Source organism: Rhinolophus hipposideros (genome assembly GCF_964194185.1).
Source record: "Rhinolophus hipposideros genome assembly, chromosome: 24".
Taxonomy (NCBI): Eukaryota; Metazoa; Chordata; class Mammalia; order Chiroptera; family Rhinolophidae; genus Rhinolophus; species Rhinolophus hipposideros.
This window is the reverse complement of record NC_138070.1, coordinates 17,966,823-17,992,348: the sequence shown is the minus strand read 5'-3', so window position 1 is coordinate 17,992,348 and position 25,526 is coordinate 17,966,823. Positions and strand designations below refer to the sequence as shown.

General features: G+C 41.3%; 2 protein-coding genes and 1 pseudogene across 6 annotated transcripts; 1 reads left to right on the top strand and 2 right to left on the bottom strand.

Annotated features, from left to right (window-relative positions):
* Positions 1-110: 110 nt before the first annotated feature.
* On the bottom strand, positions 111-12,448 carry CCDC117 (coiled-coil domain containing 117). The gene is made up of 5 exons (XM_081036658.1): positions 12,128-12,448; positions 11,460-11,510; positions 6,660-6,884; positions 6,045-6,182; positions 111-4,378 (listed from the first exon to the last, which is right to left on the bottom strand). Exons 1-5 carry the CDS (start codon positions 12,307-12,309, stop codon positions 4,141-4,143), a joined length of 834 nt encoding a protein of 277 aa, XP_080892784.1. The 5' UTR covers positions 12,310-12,448; the 3' UTR covers positions 111-4,140.
* Positions 12,449-15,014: 2,566 nt separating this feature from the next.
* Positions 15,015-15,561, top strand: LOC308492468 (GTP-binding protein Rheb-like; annotated as a pseudogene). The gene has a single exon. The product of its transcript is annotated as a GTP-binding protein Rheb-like (transcript).
* Positions 15,562-18,589: 3,028 nt separating this feature from the next.
* On the bottom strand, positions 18,590-25,462 carry HSCB (HscB mitochondrial iron-sulfur cluster cochaperone). 4 transcript variants are annotated; one of them, XR_013992511.1, is made up of 6 exons: positions 25,125-25,441; positions 23,916-24,012; positions 23,509-23,603; positions 22,656-22,800; positions 22,331-22,378; positions 18,590-18,734 (listed from the first exon to the last, which is right to left on the bottom strand). XR_013992511.1 is itself a non-coding variant. In XM_081037557.1 (6 exons), exons 1-6 carry the CDS (start codon positions 25,358-25,360, stop codon positions 18,643-18,645), a joined length of 708 nt encoding a protein of 235 aa, XP_080893683.1. In that variant the 5' UTR covers positions 25,361-25,462; the 3' UTR covers positions 18,604-18,642. The 4 variants fall into 4 exon arrangements, 3 of the variants coding, with proteins under 3 accessions (XP_080893683.1, XP_080893684.1, XP_080893685.1); XM_081037557.1 differs by having other exon boundaries at positions 18,604-18,734; positions 23,514-23,603; positions 25,125-25,462; XM_081037558.1 differs by lacking the exon at positions 23,509-23,603 and having other exon boundaries at positions 18,604-18,734.
* Positions 25,463-25,526: the final 64 nt, after the last annotated feature.

The window sequence follows — 25,526 nt, the reverse complement described above, 5'->3', positions numbered from 1 at the left end:
ATAGCACAAGCATCTGGAGGTTGAGGCTCAAGAAATTTACATTCAATGACATCACATGAAAGGCAGCTGTCCTAACAGGAATAACATACAGGACACACATAATCTGTGTAGATTATCAGGGTTTTCATTTCATACACAAATGGGTGAAAATTACTAAACAAGTTAGCCTTGAGAAAACACCTGGTAAATAAGGAAATCTTCATATTGAAACTCTAAATTGAATGGTTAGAAATAAATATCAAGACCTGTTCCTTCAAAGCCAAAACAAGATTTCTATTAAATGCAGAGGGTTGTCCATAATTGAGATTAAAAGCGTCAGGTGACAAATGCCTGCACACCATTTCCCTGGGCTTTGTAACACCATCTATGTGTGCTTCCTTGCTTTTCTAGGCATACTACTAGAGCAGACATAAAGTAGGCACAGAACTGTAGGCAGAAGGTAATACTCCCTACTCCAGGAATATTTTACAGCAGCAGTTAAATTCTAATCTCCTAAGAATTAAATCTTTACTGTGACTTCTAATGTTCATTAAAGGACAGGAAGACTGGCTTGTTTACTCACTAATCAGTTGTTCAAAGACAATGTCATCTTCTTGGAGCTGTACTCAACTTCATACAGTTCATCTCTAAAATGCTACTGGTAGAATATTTGAACCACACTGATATACACAAAACTCTATTCCCCCTGGAGGAATTTAATGTTACACTGCCTGAATCACACTTTATTGTAGATTTCAATGAAACCTAAATGGCATGTTAGGTGTTGCTGCAAAAAAACTGTAATACCACTGGTCACGTAGGAACACTCGACCTGGTGAGTTGATTGTAATACTAACTTGTCACTGTCTACTAAGGTTTTAGTTACCAAACCTGTAAAATAATTAAATAACTTAGCTGTGATTTCCAAATTTTTTTGAAAAAATAATATCCTGAGTTTTCTGTAACTGCAACCCAAACTTAACTCCGCCTGTCCACAAATCAGGGATACACATTAAACAAGAGTTGTAAATATGCAGGCAATACTGCCACCCAGTGACCTGTCAACTCTTAAGAAAGGAATGACCATGTAACTGAACAGCATGCAATGTTCCTATTCCTTATTTTTAAATATCCCAACCCTACAAAAACAACAGAACTGTAAATTCTATATACAGTTCTCATCTCCATTATTTGAACATTTTTGAAGATTCAGTCACCACTGCCAATCAATGCTGTTGATTGACAACAGCAGTGAATTGCTGAGTGGAAAGCACTCTATGGGTTTTAGAACGGCAAAACGCAGTCTGCCTGTCTTGGAAATAGCTAATTCATTTATGAAATTTACCTTTAACCCAACATAATCACCACCTCAGAATAAAATTTAAGCCTCTCACTGATACGAATGCTGCTTCAAATACAATTTAGAGGAAGGTAAAGTAGCTGTTTCATTTACTTAAGTACAGGAATAAAATATCTCAAAAAGTCCAAAACACGAAGTTTTATTGAAAACAATAAAATACAGAAACACCAGATTCTCATTTTAAAGTAAAATTGACAGTTTTTCCCAGAACTTGCCTAGTACTGCACTATTCTTATCTCTTTTAAAAAAGAAAACCAAGTTTCAGATCCAAAATAATTACTGAACTTGCTGGTAAACATTCTTCTCATGGTTCATTATTTTTCTAAATTTTACATTTGCACCTTTTCAAGAAGGAGTCATCTTTTTCTGTTTTTTAATTTGACTAATATTTGTGAGAACTGGACTTACTTTCTTCATTTTAATAATAAAAAAACCCCACACACACCCTACTCAAACTCAGAGAAAATATACATTTGTTCATTAAAGCTCACCTGCTTTAGATAATTTTTTCTTTTCACACATTCGTATAGAAAGCCAATGTTTGATCCATGCTGCAAAAGCTGTACAAAATGAAAAGACCTGTTATTTTCTAGGAAAACCTTAAGGCAAAAGCAAAACCCTTATGCTACAAAAGAAAAACACAAAGCAGAAGCATGGGGACTGTGGAGTCGGCTCAGATAAATAAGCACCACAAGGATGAAGATGACAATTTGTACACAAACATATGCAAGAAGTTTAAAAATGAGCCTTAGACATCCGTTTTCCTGCAGAAATAATTGTCATGTCAGGTAGCTTGACTCCTGAAACAAGTTCTGTTTGGATTTTAATGAACAGAATCTTAATTGTCTCATATTTACCAATGGTATCAGAGCCTTGTTGGGGGGGTGGGGCACTCTTCTTTCCTCCTTTTCTTCGTACAGACCTTTAATCAGAGGCCTGCCCAACAATTCCTATAGAAGACAATCAGTGTGTTTGGGTCCTTCTTGGGAAAGCTGTCACCTCCCCTTTCACCCTAACACTGGAACTAATTCCCAATTCTGGGCAGTCACTTCATGTTTTTAAGTTGTACTTTAGCACGGAGATTTTTTTAAGGCTACAAACTTTGCAAGTTGGTCCCATTAAAAATGATCTAAAGGCAGGAGCTTTTCAAATGGCATGAATCAAACACTTGCAGATTTCAACAGAATACAGTTTACATTCATCTCTAAATCTGAGATTAAGAAACTATTAGCTGGTTTCCAACTGGTTTCAATACTGGTTTGAAGTCTGAATAATTTTACTGTGTAGATATTAAATATTTTGTTTAAATATTAAACATTAAATCTTTTCCTGACTATCCAGACAGAAATAGAGAAGCAGGAACAAAACGCAAAAGAAGAAACAGTCTAACAAACAGACTTGTGACTTCTATGCTGTTTGTAACGGGATAGGTTTCAAAAATGCCTGGGAGCTGGTTTCTAAAAAGTTACCTCTACTTGGCATAAACCACTTTTTTTCCCCCTACACAAAGTACCAGATTCCTACAAAAGGGGGGGGAACAGAAAAAAGAACTGGGGTGGTATCCTGTTGTGTGATGAAAAGGCCAGTATACACTATTACACTCATTTGATAAGTTATAGTGAATATTTTGTAGCACTAAAGAAACTGTCATTTTACTTTGCACTACTGAGTCCTTGCCACACAGTTCTTCCTGAGAAATAAAAACTTCAATCCTGGTTATCCCCACAGGACACCTTGAGCCAGTTTAGGTCCTGAAGATGAAGATTTCCTGCTAGCAGGAAGCTATTCTCTACTAACTTTTAGGCTACTGCACAATAGTTGAAGCACCAGGCAAATTGGCTCTTTCAGTAAATCTCGACACCTGCCCATGTTCTCAGTTAATTATTCAGTCATTGTTTTTTAAACTAACATTAAAAACTCAACTTGCTAATACAGGTACAACCTTTTAACTACAGACGTTATCACCGCTGGGCTTAGCTCACATACCCCTTCCTTGGATTACCTGAGGGATGCTTCTCTCATAGCCAATTTGCACGTGGGTTACCTCTAAATTTTTTACTCTCTCAAAGTTAATTAAATTGTAAACATTACTGAATAACTGGACTTATCAATTATTCGTATGCAAGGGAAACCAAGGAGCAACAGTAGCACAAGGCAAAAAAGCCTCGAAGGAAAAACCTTCTTTGCATTTTCTTTGTATTTTCATCACATTAGAGGCAAAGAGGTGAGCCACAATGCTACTGGATATTTACCATTACAGCTACATTGAATTGACAACTAATATACAAGTTTCAGAGCCTCTATTAAGTTTCTTAGGAATAGGCTTAAGCTACTGCTTTCTTCCTTCCTTCTCCCCAATCATAGTCACCACTGTAAACAGAGCTCTTATCTACAGATGAAGTTGTGACTCAGGGTACAGTTGTAGTAGGAGTATTCTTCTTTCTTAATGCATCTTTTTCAATTCAAGTGTCTGAGTATTCTCCAAGTATATGAATGGTTTAGACAATGTAACAGATGACGTAAGCCACCCTTATACATAAAGCTTCTATACTTGCCTTCGCAGACTGTAATCTCACATTAATAATCCCTCTAGAAAACAGCTTTTCCCTTGAGACAAGCTTCCTTGGCAAAAAGATGAATTCAAGAAACGGCTACCCAAAATGAGTCCCACCCCAAATCACAGGTGGAGATATTATTATTACACCCGTTTCATAAAACTTACAAGTCCCTTATACTATATATGGAGGCTCACGACCGAACACGAGCCTTCTAAAATTTGACTTTAGTATAGAAACAGGTTTCTAGAGTTCCATCTCTTCTTCTGTGCAAGCAGCTGTCTCCAAACTATTATAAATAGGCATCCCTGTTTGTCGAGGTTCCAAGAACAGTTCAGTTCTGCTAGGGAAGGCAGTGCCAGCAGTGGCATGCTTAGTTTGGCTCTCGCCTGTGTAGTTCTTAGCATTAGACGACGGCTTTGGCTTATCAGAAAGGAGTTCAGGGAGAGGTTTCCAGAGCACAAGCTCCATCGAAGGACGGCTCCTAAGACATAAAATAGAGATTTTTATCAAAAATTTTAGGACAGAAAATTAAAAGATATATATTGAAAAGCTAATGTCTGCTACCTAATATGTAGAGTTAGGAACTGATGGCATCAAAATAGGAGATTTATGACAATCCAAATTAATCTTTAGAAAGGTTACTCAAGTACATAAAATTTCACAGTTCTGTCTATATTTCAACCAAACCACCTGGTTGTACTGATGCTGTGACTAGGAGTAATATAAACATCCAACGTGAAAAATAGAGGCCCTTGATTTAATATTTTAACTTATGAAAAACTGTGGTTAATATTAGCAGAGGTGGGCCACTATCTTGTATTAAACCATTATAAATGAAAACGAAACACCGAACAAACACATTAAAAGTATCTCAGTATGCCCTTTGCTTAGTATTGCTATGAAGTGTAACACTTTATACAGAAAGCCAAAATGATTATGTCCCCAATGCCTGTGTCTGTCCTCTCAGCCTTCCCCCATCCACTAATGTTTTGATGATTTCTGGGACCCAAAGGCAAATAAGGCAAAATAAAACACAAACAATAAAGAATACCCCCAAAGGCTAGCTTCCGGAAAACTACCAAGAGCAGAAAGTACTGTTTTAGACTGGAGGGCAATGTGACCTGCTTACTCTTGGCTAAACTATTTATCTACCCTCAGGGCTGGGTAGTTAATTATAAGCTTAAGCTAGAGGGCTGATGGCAAAACCTCTGTGATCTAACATGAAACAGCAGCTGAATCCACTGTGGCCAAAGGCAATGCCTCATCTGTCTAGCATCACTGGGACTGGTGTTCTAAGAGAATTTTTCAGATATCTGACATGTACTCTCACTACTTGTCAAGTCTATCTGAAGTCTTTTCTAGGTAACACCTACATGGTATTTTATAACTTGCCTATAGCAGATAATGAGGACTTGAGATCATCCAACCTCAAGGAGTGTAAGAATTACAGGGCCATTAGTACTTATGTTAATGAGCCTCAGGCTGCTTTGCTTTTTAGGTTATGTTTGCTTTCCAGCTTCCAATCTTGTCCTCTAACTATACTTTCACTACTCACTACTACAAGTTTGTTCTGTTCTCACTAGCTGTTTCTGTGTTTCGCTTCTGAAGATCTAGGAAATCAGAAAAGTGAGTTCATTAAATTGTGTCTAAATTAGGGGCAAAAAGGTTCTTAGAGCTAAAGGCCTGAGGGGCTATGAGACAATTATGAGCTTTGATTTGACTGCTGGGAGACATTTTTTGTTTGTTTCCTAGGTTTCAATGTGTTCCTGGATAACTAAGAAAGCCAGGTAATCAAGAGGTATTGATATATGGTTCCTATATTCTATCAAAAGAATTTAAGAGAATGGGCTCCCCTATTCCCAAATAGACTATAATGCATTACAAGACTTCAAAGGAATCCAGGGGTAAGGAGGCAAGGCAGCCACTCCTGCATACTTCAAACTCCTGCTTGTACAGCACTTTGCTCACCCCAATGAACTAAGAAAATGTCTGTCTCTAACCTGGGCTAAATACAAATCCTACTATGCTTTCACTTGGCTGGTGATCAGGAGATGAAGACATGGCTAAGATAGGACGGGCAGTGTCTACAGACATTAAGTTTTCCCTCCAAGATCATAATTAAATGGAAATCAGGAACCAAAACTTACATGGACTCAATCATTTTCTTTGTAAAGACTTCATCAAATTCCCTCTTCAAACCTGTTTTCATGGTGTCAGAAAGGACAAGACTGGGGAGATGGTTAATATTTCTATCAGCTTCAACTTCTTCATCTTCGTCAATTATCCTAAATAAAGGCAGCAGGAACAGAGAAAGAAAAATTATTTAGTCAAACTATTACATAGTCTAGTAATTGGACAAAACTTAAAATAACAACAACAAAAAAAACAGGTGCTACAGCAAAAGATCAAGTAAAATATGAGGCTACACATGGATGAAAAAAATTATGTACGTACATAAGTTATACAACATTTAATAAAAAGTTTTACATTTGATGCAATACAATTTGAAGGATGTGTCCCTGAAAACTCCCATAAACCAAAAATTAATATTCAGAGATAATCAGTGAAAGTATTCTGTACAGTTCTATGAGAAGAGCGTAGTTTAACATTTAATGTGCAGATGTTGAGTTACCTAATTTTTTTATGGTCTTTCTGAGAAGTTGAGGATCGAGATATCATCAAATGAGGAATCAGACTAGCTTAAAAGAGTAAAATCGTAGATAGGAAAAGCAACAAGCAAGGTATATACGCTGCCCATTTACCTGTCCTCAATTTCCTGAAGCCTCCTCCTGGCAACTTCAAACTGCGGTTCTCCAGTTGTCTGATCCATTTCTTCACAAATAACATCTAACATGCCAGATGCAGAAAGGCCACTAGTGCATGGATTTACTCCATGACCCTCTATAGCCTGATGTGCACAAAGAATCCAGTCATTAGGACCAGCACAGAGCCCTGCTTCAGTTAGCCTTTTCTTTCTTACAGGACAGCTGGAAAAAAAAAAATTCAATGAAAATCCTAGTATAAATGAAATGTATATCATCCTTATCTCTAATTAAACTCTTATATGAAAAAACTAGTAATTTTTTACAGTATGTGATTACAAGATGGAAAATCATGCATTTTCTTTTTTGTCATTCTCACAGCGTCCTTGAGATATTTTCCTCTACTGCTCTCTGCCAAACCAGGCTATACCTCCAAGGTTTTGCCTTTTCAGATTAGAAGTATTCAATGTGGGAACTTAAAGTTACTCCTATTTATTTGGTCCTGGATAGGTCAAGTGGGAGTAAGGAAATAAAAAATCACAAAGCAGCAATTCAGTGCCAGCCATATTTTGTCATACTGCTGCTGTTCCATCAAACTGGTCATATGGGAAGGTGGTCTGCAGGCATCCTATATTCCCTCATGGCAAAAACATGTGCCTCATCAGGTCTGTTCCAAGTACTACAGGTGCTGATGACATTGCTTATTTCTTGATCCTTTCCAAAATGTCACACTGTCATTTGGCTCCATGAGTTCCTGACGAATGGTGTGCACTATTCTCCCACCCTGCAACATAAACTATCTTCACTTCTTAGAAAAATTTCTATTTCGTAGAGACATCAAAGTTCATCAAATCCAATTTCTTTGTTTTGCAGATTTGGAAATTAGGACCTAGAAAAACTAAAGTGCCCCTTCCCCAGTGTCATGTAAGATAGTTACATGTTGGGCACGAGACCCCAGAGCTCTGGAATCCTACCCTCTGTGCCATTCTCACTAAAACCTCCAACCTCCTTAGGAAAGTTCAAGTATTCAAACTCTTACCATGAACTCCAATAGTATTTGCAAACACTATGATATGCCCAGCTTAGTTGAAAGATGCCTGAAGCAAGTTAAGTAGATAACTGGCTAGCTTAGTTGATATGCCCAGCTTAGTTGAAAGATACCTGAAGCAAGTTAAGTAGATAACTGGCTAGCTTAGTTGATATGCCCAGCTTAGTTGAAAGATACCTGAAGCAAGTTAAATAGGTAACTGGCACTGTTCTATGTAAGTATTTAGACCAAAAGTACTGTATTACTTGGGCATCAGCAAGTGCAATCTCAAGATCAGAACACAGCTATACAACCAAAAAAATTCATTTTAATTGCTATCACAGCTCCTCCTTTTCTAAACTGAAGGTCAAAGGAAGCGGCCCAGATTTTATAAGAAGGTTCTATTGCATGTGAAGACTACAAAAATTAATATTAAAGTCTCTGGCAATATGAAATCCGACGAGTAATAATGCTCTCTTGAACCCAAATTTTTTATTGGAATCAACTATTAAATAATATGTTTAGTTTATAATTAGTTTTAATTCATAAGAAAGTATGAAGAATGTCTTGCTATACATGAAATATTTCTGTAATAACTGCATAGTTTTAAAGTATGTGCTGTTTTGGAAAGCAGAGAAAAAGTTAAACACAGAAGAAACTAGCTAAGGAAAGCAAAATAAATCTAGAGGAAACAGGTAATTCCTACCACATTTAACAACTCAACTATTAAACGCAATTGAGTATAAGAGCTGGATTCTGATCTCTGACCACCAGCATGATTTGGACTAAATTATTTCAGGCCTGTAGGTCTATTTTGCAAATAATTAGAGATCAATGATTAAGTCCCAAAGAAAATGTGATATAAAAGACTTTGAAGTACTGATAAGAGCTATGAAAGTGGCATCTGGGCAGCAGACTTCTGGGCATTACATATCCAAATGTTGAGTCCCTCCCAGGGCCTCAATCTCTCCATCTGTACATTAAAGGTGGTTAACTTTTTAAGCTAATAGTTTTTACACTTCAAACTTTTTATTTTTAACACTGGAACACTGTATTCAATACTCTCTTATAGGGAACCCCAAAAGATAAAAGCAAAGAGGTCCCTGTGCATCCACAGCAATTCCCAAGGCAGTAAAGAACATAAATATTGTCTGGACAAGTAGTTTTCAAACTAAGGCAACTTTCAAATCTCATCTTAATTGTCTATATATCAACAAGATTAGAAAATCCAAAGTTTCTGCTGACCAAGTAAATAAATCATACATAAAAGTCAAAAGACAAATGACAAATTTGGGGAAAACATTTAAAACACATATAATAAATTGATGATTTCTTTTAAAAGATTTCTTATGAACAAGACCAGTAAGCCAACAAAAAATTTGCAGAAACATCAATAATTCACACAAAATTAAACACACATGGCTTACATGAAAAGATGTTCAACATAATTTACAAAACACAAATTAGTGATCTAATTTATTAACTATAAAATCATATGCTCAGGGGCCGGCCCGGTGGCTCAGGCGGTTAGAGCTCCATGCTCCTGACTCCGAAGGCTGCCGGTTCGATTCCCACATGGGCCAGTGGGCTCTCAACCACAAGGTTGCCGGTTCAACTCCTCGAGTCCCGCAAGGGATGGTGGGCTCCGCCCCCTGCAACTAAGATTGAACACGGCACCTTGAGCTGAGCTGCTGCTGAGCTCCCAGATGGCTCAGTTGGTTGGAGCGTCCTCTCAACCACAAGGTTGCTGGGAAGGTGGGCAGCACCCCCTGCAACTAGCAATGACAACTGGACCTGGAGCTGAGCTGCGCCCTCCACAGCTAAGACTGAAAGGACAACAACTTGACTTGGAAAAAAAGTCCTGGTGGAAATACACAGTTCCCCCAATAAAGTCCCGTTCCCCTTCCCCAATAAAATCTTTAAAAAGAAAAATCATATGCTGATAAAAATACATACAACTTAATGAATAATTGCAAAACAAACATCCATGAAAATAACCTTCAAGATAGGCTGTCACTTTCCCAAAATGGTCTTCACTTCCCTCTTCCCTACAGGTAAAGTCTTTTTTGGTAATTACTTCCTTTTTAAAAAGAATACATTATCACACATACAAACATGCATCCCTAAACAATGTTTAGCTTTGCCTGGTTTTGAACCTGATAGTTAGGGAATTATATTGTATACATTTTACCATTAAGGGACTTAACTGGATTGTTTCCAGTTTTGAGCTATTATGAGCAAGGACGCTCTATGAACTTTCTTGTATGTGTCCCCTGATATGTGCATGTACATACTCAGAAGGGGAACTGGTGAGTTAAAGGGTACATGTGCTTTCAACTTATTAGATAATGCCAAACTGTTTCCCAAAGTGCTTGTACCAATTTAAATTCTCATTCATAGTGTTTGAGAGTTCCTGGTGCTCCATGACCGATCCAATGTCTACTGGTAGAGTAGTACCTCATTGTGGCTTTAATGTCCATTTCCCTAAAGACTGATGAGGTGGAACATCTTTTCATTTGGCTGGTCAACTGGATATTCTCTTTGGGGGAATTGTTTCACTCATTTTTTTCACAGAGTGCTTCTCTATGCGACGCAATTTTTTACCTATCTATTAAGTCAAAAGTTTCAAAATACAGTTCTGGTGAGAAGATGGAAAAACCGGGCCGGCCCAGTGGCTCAGGTGGTTGGAGTGTTGTGCTCCTAATGCCCAGGTCACTGGTTCCATTCCCACATGGGCCAGTGAGCTGTGCCCTCTACAGCTAAGATTGTGAACAATGGCTCTCACTGGAGCTGGGCTGCGGTGAACAGCTGGAGGTCACTGTGGGCTTCTATGAACGACTGACCAACGACTGACCAACGACTGGCAATGGACTGCCTCAGCCAGGGGGAGTGCAAGGCTCAGAATACTAGCATGGGCCAGGGTGCTGCGCCTTACAACTAGACTGAGAAACAATGGCTTAAAAACTGGGGTGGGGGGTAGAGGCAAAAAAAAGGAAAGAAAAGAAAAACTGGCATTCCCACTGTTAAAAGGAGTACATAACTGGGCAAAAACTCTTGCATACATTGTAAGAAATCCATACATTTTTAAAGAATCCATTCACCTATTTGTAAATATATACAAAAAACTTAACAAGAATGGTCATGGTATATTTGTTAGTAAAAGATTAGAAGTAGCTCTGAAATCCATCAATAGGAGACTGGCTAATTAACTATATCTAGCCTTACAAGCGAATTCTGCTCAATTGTTGAAAAAGACATTACGTAGAACACTATGTGCCTACATGCAACAGGCTACACAGGAAAGTAAAATGAGATCAATATATTGCACAGTGCGAAGAGTATCTTCCTACAAATGTAAAAAAACCCTGAGGTATACTCAATTATAAGCTTGTAAGTTTTTAAATGAACTTCCACAGGAGAAACAGGAAACAGGTTGAACAGGGGTTACTTGTGGGAAGAGCTGTGAGCATGGAGTGCAAGACTTTTCAATACACATCCTTTGACACACGTGGAATTCTTTTACTTTGTGCACGTACTAATATTCCCATGGCTCAACATTCAAACTTTACAAGCGGGTATAGAGTGACGTTTCCGAACTGACGTGCCAGCCACCCAGCTGCTTTCTCTAAAAGATAACCAATGTTCTCCGTTCCTCGTGCCTCCCTTTCAGAGACACCTACTGTCTCGTCTTTTCACTTAAAACAAACAGTCGAGAACGTAAAGGAGGTTGCAGTAAGTGACCGTACAGTGAACACATGGCCCCTGAGACTTACTCATCATCCTCCTGCTCTAGCTTGTGTTTCTTTTTACAGGGAACTGAAACACTGTTGAAATAAACAAAAAAGAAGTTAATTGAGAAATTTACTGGGCTTGTGCTGTCAGCGTTCACTCTCTGACGCTCCCACAAGCTTGCCCACCCTGCAGGTACCCACCCGGCTGTCCCTTTCCTGGTCGAGCGGGGTGGGTGGATACACAGGTCACAAGGTCGGTCAGGCAAACGGGGGGTGGTTATGACCTACCTAGAGACTGAAATCTAAACTCCTTCTGTCTCGGTAACGGGAGATAAATTTGGGGGGGCACTGTGCGAACCCATGTTATTTCCAAGATCTCCAGGAGAACCCGTTTCTGTCCCACTTGGCCGAGTGTCGCACAAGCACTCCCAGTGGCTGCCATCAGCGGTCGCGCCGAGAGGACGTCCAGGCTCCAGGCGGCCCGGGTCCCAATCCCGACCCCCCCGGGACGAGCTGAGGGAAGTCTCCTCACTTCCAGGAGGCGCAGGAGGGCTGAGGTCCGAACCGGACTCCCGGGCTGTGCGACCTCCGGCCACTTACAGTTAAGGTCTCTGGGGATCAGTCTCCACATCTGTAGACTGGGGCTGAGAAGCCTCCCGCGTCCGTCCGCCCGGCCCGCCCCGCGTCGGCGCGCCCGCCCGGCTCCTCACCGTCCGCGAGCGGCGCTCCCGTCGGGGCTGCTCTGGGCGGCGCGGGGTTCCGGCCGCGGGGCCAGCTCGGCGCCGTCCGCCCCCGGCGGGAAGGCCCGACCGGCTAAGGCCGGAGGCGACTGCAGCAAGTCCGAGCCTCCGCTGAGGGGGAGACCGCTGAACGGCCGGCCGAGCGCGGCCATGGCCGGGGAAACGAGGAGTTCGTACCCGCGGCCCCGGCCACCCACGTCCCCAGGCCCGGCAGCTGCGGCCACAGCGACTGCTGAAGCGTCCACCTCTGAGCCCGCTCTTGACCTCACGTCACGCCTTCTAGAACCCTCCACTCCGGGCCGCCCAGGGGCACGCCGGGATTTGTTGTGTGTGGAGAGCCCCCTGCTGCAAGGAATGCCGGGAGTGGCAGTCCTTACGGACTACAAACAAGATGGCTTCCTCGGCTTAGTTTAGGCCCCTAAAGCTTGAGGATGGTTCTATCGGGCCTTGAATATATTCTAAAATCCGATAATATAGTCAGTGCCTATCTTCATGGGGTTGATGGGAGAAGTACATGAATTAAATACCTAGCGCCCTTGGAACACTGCTTGGCACATAATACAGATTCATTAAATATCAGCTAGTATTAACTCCTTCTATGTTTTAATATAAATGAAGTGCGTGATGCCTCTGAGGGAACAGCATGGAAGACCAGTAAACACCTCAGAGAACTTGTGAGAAGCCTTTCAGCTTCTGCCTGGGGCATCCAGAGACGCAGGCTTGCCAGAGGGGCGAGCACAGTTTGTCAACTCCAACCACAGAGCATGCCTCATGTTTCCCGTCTCAGGTGATAGGACCGTCATCCAGTCCGACTTGCTTGTGCCAACGTCCGTGCCCTTCAGCCAAAGACCTATAAAGAGCTACAATCAAACAAAGATGTGTTTTATTGACTTCTTGCAGGGTCTTAGTAAGGGGGTGTTTGGAAAAGGTTTTTATAGAATATGGGCTGTCTTAAGTGATTTGGCGGAAGGTTCAAACAAGCAGAGCTTTGCTCTGGAATTAATACTGTCAGTAAACGGATAATTCTATGATTGGGTCTCATAGTCAATCTTTTCTAGAAGGTGGGAGGAATGAAGCGAGGCTAAACCTGTAATTGGTAAGGAAGCAAATGTTCTTCGTATTAACCAGGATAGGGGATGTTTAGTCACTTTTGTGGTTTGGACAATGTCCATTTTTGTCTGCATTCAGACATGATTATGAAGTAGTCTTATTTTATCTTGATCCATCGAACTCACATCTTGGTCCTTGTTTAATGTTGACATTCTGTGAAATTGTTTAACAGGAAGAAACCAAGTCCAACCAGATACCAGTGCAATTTCAGCTGTCAGGAGATGCTTTTCTCTTTCTAACCAAAAACCAAAGCGTCATCAATGCCTCTTTTTTGTTCACCACTGTATTTTATCAGTTAGCAAGTCCTATGGGCTTCGTTTGTGGAATGTTTCCAGATTCTCTTCATCTTTCTCCATTTCTATTGCCCTCACAATGGTCTAAGGAAATGAATGAATCCCCTTTGCCTAATGTAATATAATGTATTCGGTTGAAGTTTTCTTAGTGGCATTTACCATCCAGTTTTGTCTCCCTAAGGGAACAACCTACTTACTGCAACTGGATATACAATGTAGTCTCCTGAGTCATTTCTACAAATGGCCATCTCATTCCTCACCTGAAAAAATATACACATATAAATATATATTTATAAAAAGGGAATCCTACTCTATATGTTATTCTGAAACTTCTACCTAATTATATTTCTTGAATACCTATCCAGATTCATTCTCTCATTCTTTAATTCACAATTCTATACCAGGTTGCATACCCCTTAGCAGGCAATGCACTAGAATTAATAATGTAGTAGGTACTTCCTATTTGCAAGTATTCCTCACATACTTCAAGTATTCCTCACAGGATAAAGTCAAGTATTCCTCACAGGAACTCTAAATCGGATGCTTTTATTACCTGCATTTTACAGATAAGGAAACTGAGGTAATTTGTGATTTCCCCCATTCCCTCAGCTATAAGTGAAGGAGTTCTACCCATGTCTGAGACTTTCGATCCTGCCCTAGACTGCTAGGCTTTGCTCTATCTTACTGAATAATTTCCTGAAAGAAAGTGGTTTGGAGGAATCGAGGAAAGTCTTACTATAGTGTGTCTGAGAGAGACTCCTTGGGGCTTCAGACGCTGGAAGCAAAAAACAGGATTATTGTGCACTGTTTCCTACACTAGACTGGGGAGAGTGGCTCCAGAACTTGATAGTGGCCACTTTATACATCTCTTCTCAGTGACAGTACAGGCCTGCCTCTTTGAGGTGACCTCCAGCTTATCTCTCATGGGATTGGTGGGACATAGACATACACTTAGACAGTCCCTTCCTGATTCCTTTCTCCTGTGGCTAATCTTGAAAAACAAATGAAAAAACCCACAACGTTTCTGGTTATAAAACAAACAAGTTCTTAGTAGAAAATTAGTGGAGGTGGTGATAAAAGTATAGAGAAGCAAATAAAAATTGCCTTAATTCCATCCTGCAGGAAGCTCCACTGTCATGAATATTCTTTCAGTCTTTTTTCTTATTTGTGTGTGCGCATGCACATGACTGTGTGCTAGAGTATAATACACACATAAGAGCTCTTCATTTTCTCATTTTGCTCTCACAAGTAGACCACAGGTACTCATATGTCTGTATATAAAAATTATAAAACTAAAGCTTAGAGAGGATAAATAATGTATCTACATAATTAATAGTCATTAATTAATAGAGTTTAGCAAGAAACAACTCACATTTGAGCCAGGCGCAGCTATGACTGATGGCTGGTGCTGCCTGGGTTGATGTGGTTGGCCCGGGACTGAGGTGGCTGCCAAGATGCCACAGTCCAAGTCCCAGAAGATATGATCTTGGGCTACGGTTCTGTGGGGAAATCCTCATTGATGGGTCAATTTGTTGAAGGCCAATTTGTTGACTCCTACAATCCAACCATGGTGAACACTTTCACAAAATTGATCACAGTAAATGGGCAGGAATATCATCTTCCACACAGCTGGGCAAGATGAATATTCCATCTTTCCTCAGTCATTCTCCATAGATATTAGTGAGTATATCTTTTTGTATTCCGTTACATCAATCAAAAGTTTTGAAGTGATGAAAGTTATCCATGGCAAATTATTGGATATGGTGGGGAAAGTGCAAATACCTATTCTGTTGGTTGGGAATAAGAAAGACCTACATATAGAAGGGGTGATCAATTATGAAGAAGGGAAAGCGTTAGCAGAATCGTGGAGCACAGCTTTTTTTGAAACTTACGCTAAGAAAATCAGATTGCTGTTGGTGTTTTTAGAAAGATAATTTTGGAGGCAGAAAAAAAATTGATGAGGCCACTTCACAAGGAAAGTCTTCCTGTTCAGTGATGTAATTCTGCTGCAGGACCTGAGGATATGGACCTGTCTACCTGAAGACCCCAACTGCCCGTTATCTCTGAAGATAAACTCTGCTTTGTTTTTCTTCTGTTAACCCGAAAGATTTCATCTGGGTCACAACTTTCTCCCGCCCCTCCATTTCAGGTTATGTTAAACTCCGACTGTCCACATGAGTGCACTCCCCCTTTCAAATTTTAAGCAATCGTATTTTCAATTAACATATTGTATTTCTTCATAATATTATGGCCAAGAATTTTACCGGCATTAATTTTTTACAGTGTAGTTTGTTGTTTAAAATAATGTAATCATCAAAATGATACACAGTAATAATAAAAAAATGGTACACAGTTATACTATTAACTACTGCTGTTACACTGTTGTATTAACTAGGCTTCCATACATCAGTGTTTATTTCATTGTGTTTAATGTATACTTGTAAATAAAATAGCTGCAAACCTTTAAAAAAATTACACTTGAGTGCTTACTATGTGCCATGCACTGTGCTAAGCAATTTGCATAATTTATTTCATTTAATTTTCACAATAACCCTGTGAGATAGGTACTATTATTATCACCATTTTAAAGAAGAGGAAATAAAGCTTAGCACAATGATGGACTCACAGCAAATAAGTGGCAGAGCTAGGATTGAAACCCAGGTTAGTCAGCTCAGGCTGCCATAACAAAAATACGACAGACTGGGCGGCTTAAACAGCAGAAATTAATTTTCTCACAGTCTGGAAGCTGGAAGTCCAAGATCAAGGTAGCAGCATGGTCAATTTCAGTTTCCAGGGAGGAGTCTCTTCCTGACTTATAGCTGGTAGCCTTCTCTCTGGCTTCCTCTCAGGGCCTTTCTCCAGTATGTGTGTGGGAAGAGTGAGCGAGGGAGCTCTCTGGTGTCTTTTCTCATAAGGACACTAATCCCATTGGATCACTTTTATGACCTCATTTGACCTTAATTATTTCCCTGGGGGCACCATCTCGAAACACAGCTACACTGGGGGTTAGGGCTTCAACATATACATTTTTTTGGGGAAGCATTCAATCCATAACATAAGGCCGGTCTGATACCAGAGCAGACATAGTCACAAATTAGTCAAGACCTCTGATTTGTGCTGACACTGTGTTAGGACTGATGTGGGGTTGGGAGGTAGGTGCTTAATTTGCTTCACTTCATCTGAAACTTTAATCCTAATAGGGCTGGTAACCTTTCAGACATCCTATCGGGCTTCCCATAGGGCTTCGTCAGGAATACTGGAAAGTGTTCCTGCTTTACAAGTCCCACTAACCTTGGAGCTTAGACGAAAAGAAAAAGAGAGGGGAAAAAAGTAATTCCACCGACTTAGAAGTAAAGTCTTTTAAAATTATTTCCCAAGTCAGAAATGGTTTGCTGGGAGGCCATTCCAATTGCCTTTCCAGTTGATGGCAACAGGTAAGGGAAAGTTTCTTTGAAGCTCTTCCAAAGGTGTCGTTTGAGGCAACATTTATCTGATTTCTTTTTGTGGTCAGGTTGTTATGGTTCTGATCATTGTTCTGAAGAAGGAATAAAGATTGTCTACAGAAATATATCAAATACTCCTTTCATCTCCTCCATCTTTGCAGAAGCATCCGATTTAATCTGGACATTTGCTTGCATTGAAATTATTTAAAGGATTCCCTTTGTGTTTTTAGACAAGTAAAATGCATTCTCCTTGTAAATTGTGAGGGGGTTGGAGATTATACTGATATTCCTAAGTACCATTAAGCCAGATAGCTGCTGGATCGGGATTCACAAGATATAAATTCTTAGATAAGGAAGAGGGCAAAGGAGCTGCAGTTTTGAGCTCTGGTAGTATGTAGACTTTGGTTCAGAACCTTGAATTTTTCTTTTTTTTTTTAATTAAAGTTTATTGGGGTGACAATTGTTAGTAAAATTACATAGATTTCAGGTGTACAATTCTGTATTACATCATCTATAAATCCCATTGTGTGTTCACCACCCAGAGTCAGTTCTCCTTCTATCACCATATATTTGATGAATTTTTCAATTATAAACGAGCAACTCTCTCCAAGAGTTTGAATGGTGTTTCTTGGAGTTTTTTTAAATCAGAATTTTCCATTTGAATCTTCATTGATCCAGAGACTTAGGCAGCTATGCATGGTTCCCAAACAGAATGCCCTGCAGGCCATACTAACAAGAGCACTATCTATTAGGTCATGCCATCAGGAAGATGTGGTTCTAGGGAAGAAAGTGGCAAACCCAAGGCCAAATCTAGCCCACTGCCTATCTTATAAACAAAGCGCTGCCATGGCAAGTTGAGTAGTCACAACAGAGGCAGTATGGCCCACAAAGCCTAAAATATTTACTATCTGGACCTTTGCAGAAAAAGTTTGCCACACCCCTTCTAGGGCCTCAAGTTGGTCCCATCCCCTCATCATCCACTGGCCAAGCTGGGGGCACCGTGTATCAAACATCACATGAAAAACTGACCGAACTCTGGCTAGGCTGTTTCTGGTGGCATGACAAACTTTGTCACCCATTAATGCTTGAGCTACAGGTTTAATTAAGATGAGATAAGCAGTTAAAGCATATCTAGTCTTTTTTTTGTTTTTCCTTTTTTCCTTTCTTCTGCCTTCCCCTCCCCCCACTCCAGTTCAAGCTATTGTTTCTCAGTCTAGTTGTGTAGGACACAGCTCCCTGGCCCATGCTGGTGGTATTATGAGCCTTGTGCTCCCCCGGCTGAGGCAGTTGGTCACCGGTTGTCAGTCGGCCGCTCACAGCAACTCCCCGCAGCTCTCGCTGGCTGTCAGCCCTTCACGCTGGCTGCTGGCCACTCATGCTGGCCACCGGCTGCTCCTGGCAGCACACAGTAGCCCATGGCAGCACAAGCTGACCTCCGGCTGCTCCTGGCAGCCCAGCTCCAGGGAGAGCCGTTGTTCACAATCTTAGCTGTGGAGGGCACAGCTCAGTGGCCCATGTGGGAACCGAACCGGTGACCTCAGCATTAGAAGCCACGGGGGCGGCCCAAAACATATCTAGTCTTAATTAGCAGAAGCCAGGAAAGAAATATGTAAGAACTTTATTTTTAAAACATTAACAATTAGAGGGGAATCGTCTTTAACTTGATCTTCTCTTCTACATTTGAAAAGTATCTCATCTTTGTTAAAATTTCCTTGGCTTTTTCAAAATCATCTGAAATAAACAAAGACGTTAATGTGAGGCTTCATTTCAAGCAAGAATACAACTAACTCTATTGACCGAAGCAGCTGGATTAAAGTTGAGCCCCAGCCTCTGGAGGGCTGATCCATTACTCAGTAAATCAGAGCGAGCGGGAGAACATCTGGATTGTTAAGGGGGCAACGGGACTAACCAAAAAGGGGAAAAAGCACGCTTATTTACAGGATTCAGACTTTAACTAAGAGAAGCTGATTCTCTCCAGGACAGTCCCCAAGTAATAAATGGGTGTGTTTTAAGAGCTTTCCTGTATCATACGTGACAGTCTACCCCAGAGGATGTAGAAGCGCTGCTGTTGTAAGAGCTGTCTCTGTACCTCAGTCTCTGGGAATGAAGCCCTTAAATTAGTGGTTCCTGACCTGGGGTGATTTTGTGCCCACTGGGACATCTGGCAATGTCTGGAGACATTTTTGGTTTGTCTCAACTCGGAGGGTGACCCTGGCATTTAGTGGGTAGATACTAGGGGTATTGATAAACATCCTACAGTATGCAGGACAGCCCCCTACAACAAAGAATTATCTGGCCCAAAATGTCGGTAGCACCAAGGTTGAGAAACCCTGACTTAGATATATGCATAACGAAATAATATACCATTATATTCATACATGATTAAAACTATCAAGAAAAGCAAGGGAATGACTGACACAAAATGCAGGAGAGTTGTTACCGTGGAAGGGGGATGCAATTGCAAAGGGCCTACGCATTGTATATTTATTTTATTTATTTAGTTTTAATATTTATAAAAGTTCTTTTAATTGTGGCAAAATACACATAACAAAATTTATCATTGTAACCATTTTTAAGTGTAAGTTCAGTGGCATTAAGTACATTCCCATTGCTGTGAAACCATCAATGCCATTTATCCACAGAACTCTTTTCATCTTGTAAAACTGAAACTGTGCACCTAGGAAGCAAAAACTCCTTATTCCCCCTTCCTTCTAGCCCCTGGCAACCACCATTCTATTTTACATCTTTATGAAGTTAACTATTCTGGGCACCTCATGTAAGGGGAATCATGCAGTATTTATCGTTTTGTGATTAGCTTATTTTACTTAGCATAATATCCTCAAAGTTCATCCATGTTGTAGCATGTATCAGCATTTCCTTCCTCTTTATGTCTGAATAATATTCCATTGTATGTACATACAACATTTTGTTTATCCATTCAACTATTGACGGATACTTGGGTTGCTTCTGTTAGCTTTTGTGAAAAATCCTATGATCATGGGTGTTGACAAAAATTCTCTCCTGGACTAAACTCTAGTCAGGGTCCTCTGAACCGTCTTCTCTACTGGGCCTCAACCTTCACCTATAAAGACTTGAACAAACACTAACATTAGTTTCTAACAGCTCAAGACTACATCCCTATGATAAACCCAGCCCTCTTAAAATGCCTGCTTTGAAAATTCATGGCTGCCAAAAGAATTTACTATTTATTACAGCCAATACCTGAAGATAGAGCCCCTGTCTCACAGGCTGTGTGGGAGGAGCTTCAATAAGCGCCAGGTAGCAAACCCAGATAGGTTTCACATGGACCAACCTCCTCTCTTCCCACTTTTGGAATTTTTCACTTCCTGACTCTACTGAGCCCTTGTGCACTGCCTCCGTATTTACTCATTCTCCCTTTAAAATGCCCAGTCACAAATCGAAGTTGAGTTTACTTCATGCTGGACTCATTTTCCTACTGCAATAGTTATTACTGATTTAATTTTAGTATATGTGCTGCCAAAGCGAGCACGAGTTATTACTGATTCAAATCTGTCCTTACTTTAGTATCTGGCTTTGTTTATCTGTGACAGTGCACAAATATCTCTTGGAATCCCTGCTATCAATTCTTTAGATATATACCCAGAAGTGGATTGCTGGGTTGTATCATAACTCTATTTTGAACTTTTTGAGGAAATGCCATACTCGCACTGTGATTCTAACTTCACGTCCTCTCCAATACTTCTTTTTATCCCTCCCTCCCTCCCTCTCTCCTTCCCTCCCTCCCTTCCTTTAATAGTAGCCATCCTAAATGGGTATGAGATGGTATTCTGTGGTTTTTATTTTCATTTCCCTCACGATTAGTGATACTGAGTATCTTTTCATGCACTCACTGACTATTTATGTATCTTCTTTGTATGTTCTATTTCTTAGGTTGGGTGGTGGAGACATGGGTGTTTGTTCTGTTATTATTCTTTAAATTGTACTTAAGTGTCATTTATTCTTTCCTAAAATTATATTTTATAATTAAAAAAGTAAAAGTATACAAAGGTGCAACAGGAACGGGGGTCAGTCCTGATGGAATACAATCTGACCATTTTAGCCAGTGGGTTGGGGACATAGATTTCAGGCAGACATGTAGGGCTAGTTTCCTGTTTTCTGCTGTTAATCCGTATATTATTATATCTGACCCCTATGTTTTTGGAGACATATATTATATATTAATAATATATATTATTATATCCGACCCCTATCTTTTTGGAGACATTCCCTGTGTTTCTCAGCATTGACTCCTACAGTCCCTGCAAAGTAGGCAGTACACTGTGTAAGCCGATCTCCTTGGTCCTAGCTGACTGTACTGGAGTGGACATCTGGCTATAAAGCTGGGCCAATCAAATTCCCTCTCTCAGAAATCTAGAGTTGGGTCTAGGGGACTCTAGTCAGATGGTGAGAGGCCTTGTTCTTATAAGGTAATAGACCATGGAGGATTAAGGAGTCATCCAGTGGGAGAGGCCACTTTGGGGTACCATATACTAAAAATGAAGCAGACAGAAGTGGTTTTAGAAAGGACAGGAGGATGGAGTGACTGCCAGGGGCACTGAGTCCAGGACCAAAGTCTTGGCTCCAGACTGCTGTCTGGTTTCCAGGTTGTCCTAGAAAAGCTCTTGTCACACTGTCCTATAATCATTGCAGGGACTTTCTCTTTGGATTCTGGGAGGTAGCCTGTTTCCTTACAATCACCTCCCTTTATCTAGTCTAGCTCAAGTGGCTTTCTGCTTCCTGCAATCAAATGAACCCTAAGCCAAAGGGCCATTACTCTCTTAGTTAAGTGGTGGCCACAATCAGGAATGGAGAGAAAAGTTGTTCTTGCGGAAAAACAGCTGGAAATAGAAATGTCTCTTCAACCTGAGAGCTAGGAGCAGTGGGGACAGGGATGACTATTCCATATTTGTAATTTGGGCACAGTTCTGTCATGGGCTTCTCCTTCTGGGTTTTGCAGAAAAAGGGGTACGCAGGCTTTGCCAAATGTTGACTGTGCAGCCTTGCCCTCAGGATCTACTGGTTGGCTTCAGCCCCCATCCCTCACCTTATCTTCTACTTGTTAAAGGGAAATGAAAGCACTTTCCCTCATATACTCCTTCACTGGCATAGCATTGTTTTTGGCACACAGATTGTTTTTCCAGCAAGATTGTGAATTCTTGAAGACAAAAATGTAGACTCATCTATATTTAATACCTCCCCAGGTACCTATCATGAGTATATAACAGCTACTTGTTGAATGCATGGCTGTACCTTAGTGCTTACAATTTCTTTCCGTATTTAAGAAAGTCAAGAAATGAAGAAAGTACCTTGTTCAAAAGCTCTGCTTACACTGTCAGTCAATTCTTTCTGTTTAGCTGAAAGAGAAAACCATTATTGTAATTTTTCTATTTAAATTGACTCATGATATGAAGTCAACACTTTTTGGTTTATGGCTACATTCCAGAGAGGTAGGGATGTTACAAGTCACACCTCCAGACAAAATTGGTTTCGGTATAATCAAGAGAGAGAAAAAAAAAACCTCCCTGAATCATTATGAGGCCAATGTATATTTTTTATGTTCATTTTTCACTTAATGCCGGACATGTACTCTTAACAGCTATAAAATGCATTTGGTGGTATTTTATCTTTTACCTCTGACAATAGATTCAATCTCTTTCATGGCAGCTTCATTTTGAGCTTCTGCAAGTTTTTCATTAATATCCATTATTTCCATGAGAAATTGCCTGTCCATTTCACAATCGGTTCCTTCAGAAATCTCTACACCATGGAGCTTTAGCTATTTGGGCATAAAGTAGGGAAAATAAGTTTGCTTCAAGAGACTACGACGAGAGCCAATCCTACTCACCCTTCTGAACAGAATACCACTCATAGGGAAACCTGAACTGTCCTAACAATGAAAGTGTCAGGGTAGGATGTTGGAACATTGGACTGAGAAATGAATGCTTCGACAGGATTCCTTTCTTCTACTCAGAACTGTGTGACCCTTGGGGAGTCATTTCTCCACTTGAGAGTTTGAAGTAGCTATTTGGGAAGATTCTATTAAATCCTAAAATTCTAAGGTGTTCACCTCACCTTCCTAAAAAAAAAAACAATGCCCAAAATTACTCTTTCTTAAAAGTCATCACCATCTAATCCTTGAATTTATCGAAACATGGTTTTTTAAAAAATGCAAGTAACATTTACAGAGGATATTCAGAGAAAACTATACTCATGTAGCTCCTTTTTTTTTTTTTATTTTTTATTTAAGGAGGGCACAGCTCGAAGTGGCCCATGTGGGGATCGAACTGGCAACCTTGGTGTTATATGCATAACACTCTAACCAACTGAGCTAACCAGCCACCCCCATCGTGTAATATCTTTGAAGCTAAATGTAATTGGGTCCCTGGACTAGATCAGGTCTGAAGCACTCCTCTGCTGACTACAGGGCAGCAGCTGTACCATAGTGGACAGCAGGCAGTAATGCACAGAAGGGTTGGGAAATCACCTTACAAGGTATACTCCCCTGGTCAGGGGGGCCAGAAGGGTCTTATAGGCGTCATTCACCAGGGTTGAATGCTTCTCTGAGAAATCCTTTTCAATCTGTTAGTGGATATGAAGATAGTCTTATTACCATCCAAATCAGCCATCTGATATTCATAAACTGTTTCATAAAATACTGATGCGCAGGCACCTAAGGAAGTGGCCAAAATAGAACCAGTGTGGGATAAGATTTATTTGTTTTCAACTAATAGGTTCTAATTTTGCAGGACAGGTCTAGGGCCTGCCTGGCTGGCGTCTGCTTGCCACAGGGTAGAGCTGGCTATCCCTGATAATCACACAACCGCAAGACCACCGCCACCCACCCAGAATGCATATGTGTGTGGGTATGATTAGGGGTGGCCAATAGGCTACCTGAGACCTCTGGCTGAAGAAATCTGGGTGCACAAGACGCTGTAATTGCTGGTATCTATGCTGGAGCTTCACAGTGTCAACTCTGAAGGAACGGTTGCTGGAAGAAAACAGGGAGATAAAATTCATGTGTCAAGTATTTAGATTTGTATACTATGGGTCTTGTTCCTGTTCCCCTGGGGAAATAAACAATAAACATGCAGACAGATAATTTCCCAAAGTGGTAGGTGCTGTGAAGAAAAACAGAAAAGGGTCTGAGAGAGTGGTAAATGTGGTGGACAAAGAGATGGCATTTGAGCTGCAAGATGAATGATGATGAAGAGTAATCAAAGATCAGAGGAAATGTGCTAAGGTCCTGAAGCGGGAACGAGTTTCCCACCTTTGAGGAACTTAAAAGGGTAGTGTTACTGCAGCCCATCGTAAGTGCTCAGTGATTGGTGGGGTCAGATCTCAGAGTTAAGGGGAAGGGGCATTCCCAATCCCTCCCTGTCTTTCCAAGGCCTGGGTCCCTTCATCTCTGTCTCCCACTTTATTTTAATCTAATCCCTTTTGCTTTCTATTCCCAGAGCCTGCCCCACCTTATCAGTTTAGCTCCGCCCAAACTTTACCACTTCGCCAAAGCTCCTCAACCTTGAGAGGAAAACAAGAAAAACACCATTCCTCAGATCTTCTCCCTCCAATTCTCTTTTCCCTTAGACTCTGCCCACAACATTAAGTTTTTCCATGTTTTCACTCCCTTATTTTGGATAACACGTCAGTACTCCTTTCTTAAAAGTCTCAACCCAACTTTTATGGTTCTCGTCCTAACCCTCAAGTTTCCCTTCTCCAAGGGCCCTTCAAGTACCCTTCCTCCTGACCCCACCTCTCAACTTCGCCTTCTCTCAGGCCCCGCCCCTCAAGTTTCCCTCCACCTTAGCAGTCTCCGTCCCTCAATTTCCTCTAACTTCATTCCCCGCCCCTGCAGTCCTCCCTCCATCCTGTCTCCATCCCTCAGAGCCGTTCCCTCATGCCCGCCCCACAGCTTCCTCTTTCCCAGGACCATCCTCCATTCTCCCAGGCCCGACACCCACCCAGACCCTGGCCTCTAAGGCTCCGCCCACCTACTAACTGGCCCCTCCTTCTCCCTCCCAAACCCGACCGGCCCTGCCCTCTCGCACGTCTGTGCCTGACTTCCCTCTCGCTCCGGGGCGCTTCCCGAAGCCGTTTCCGTACCAGTCCATAAGGCTGAAGTGGTCCCGAGTGGGGTCAGGCGGCTGCAGCGCGCGGCACTGCGGGCAGAAGAACCCGTCCCCGCGAATGGGACCCCTTGGGCCGCCGCAGTTCCAACACTGGGGGCAGTTGCTTCCCGCTAGTGACGCAGCATTACAGCTTATTGGTCTCCTTCCGAGGACCCCAGTCGGCCACAACCCCCACACCCGGACCAAGGCCCGGGTTCTCCCGCTCCACATTTGGCTCGCGGCCTAGTTTCGCCGCGGTCACCTGTAGGGGGATAAGGGGACAAATGGCCCACCAGACTAGTGTTGCTGATTGGCTGGAGAACTGAGTGGGCGGGATCACCCGAGGGAAACCTGGATTCGGAGTCCCGTTCTGAATTTTAAACTACAATTCCCAGCA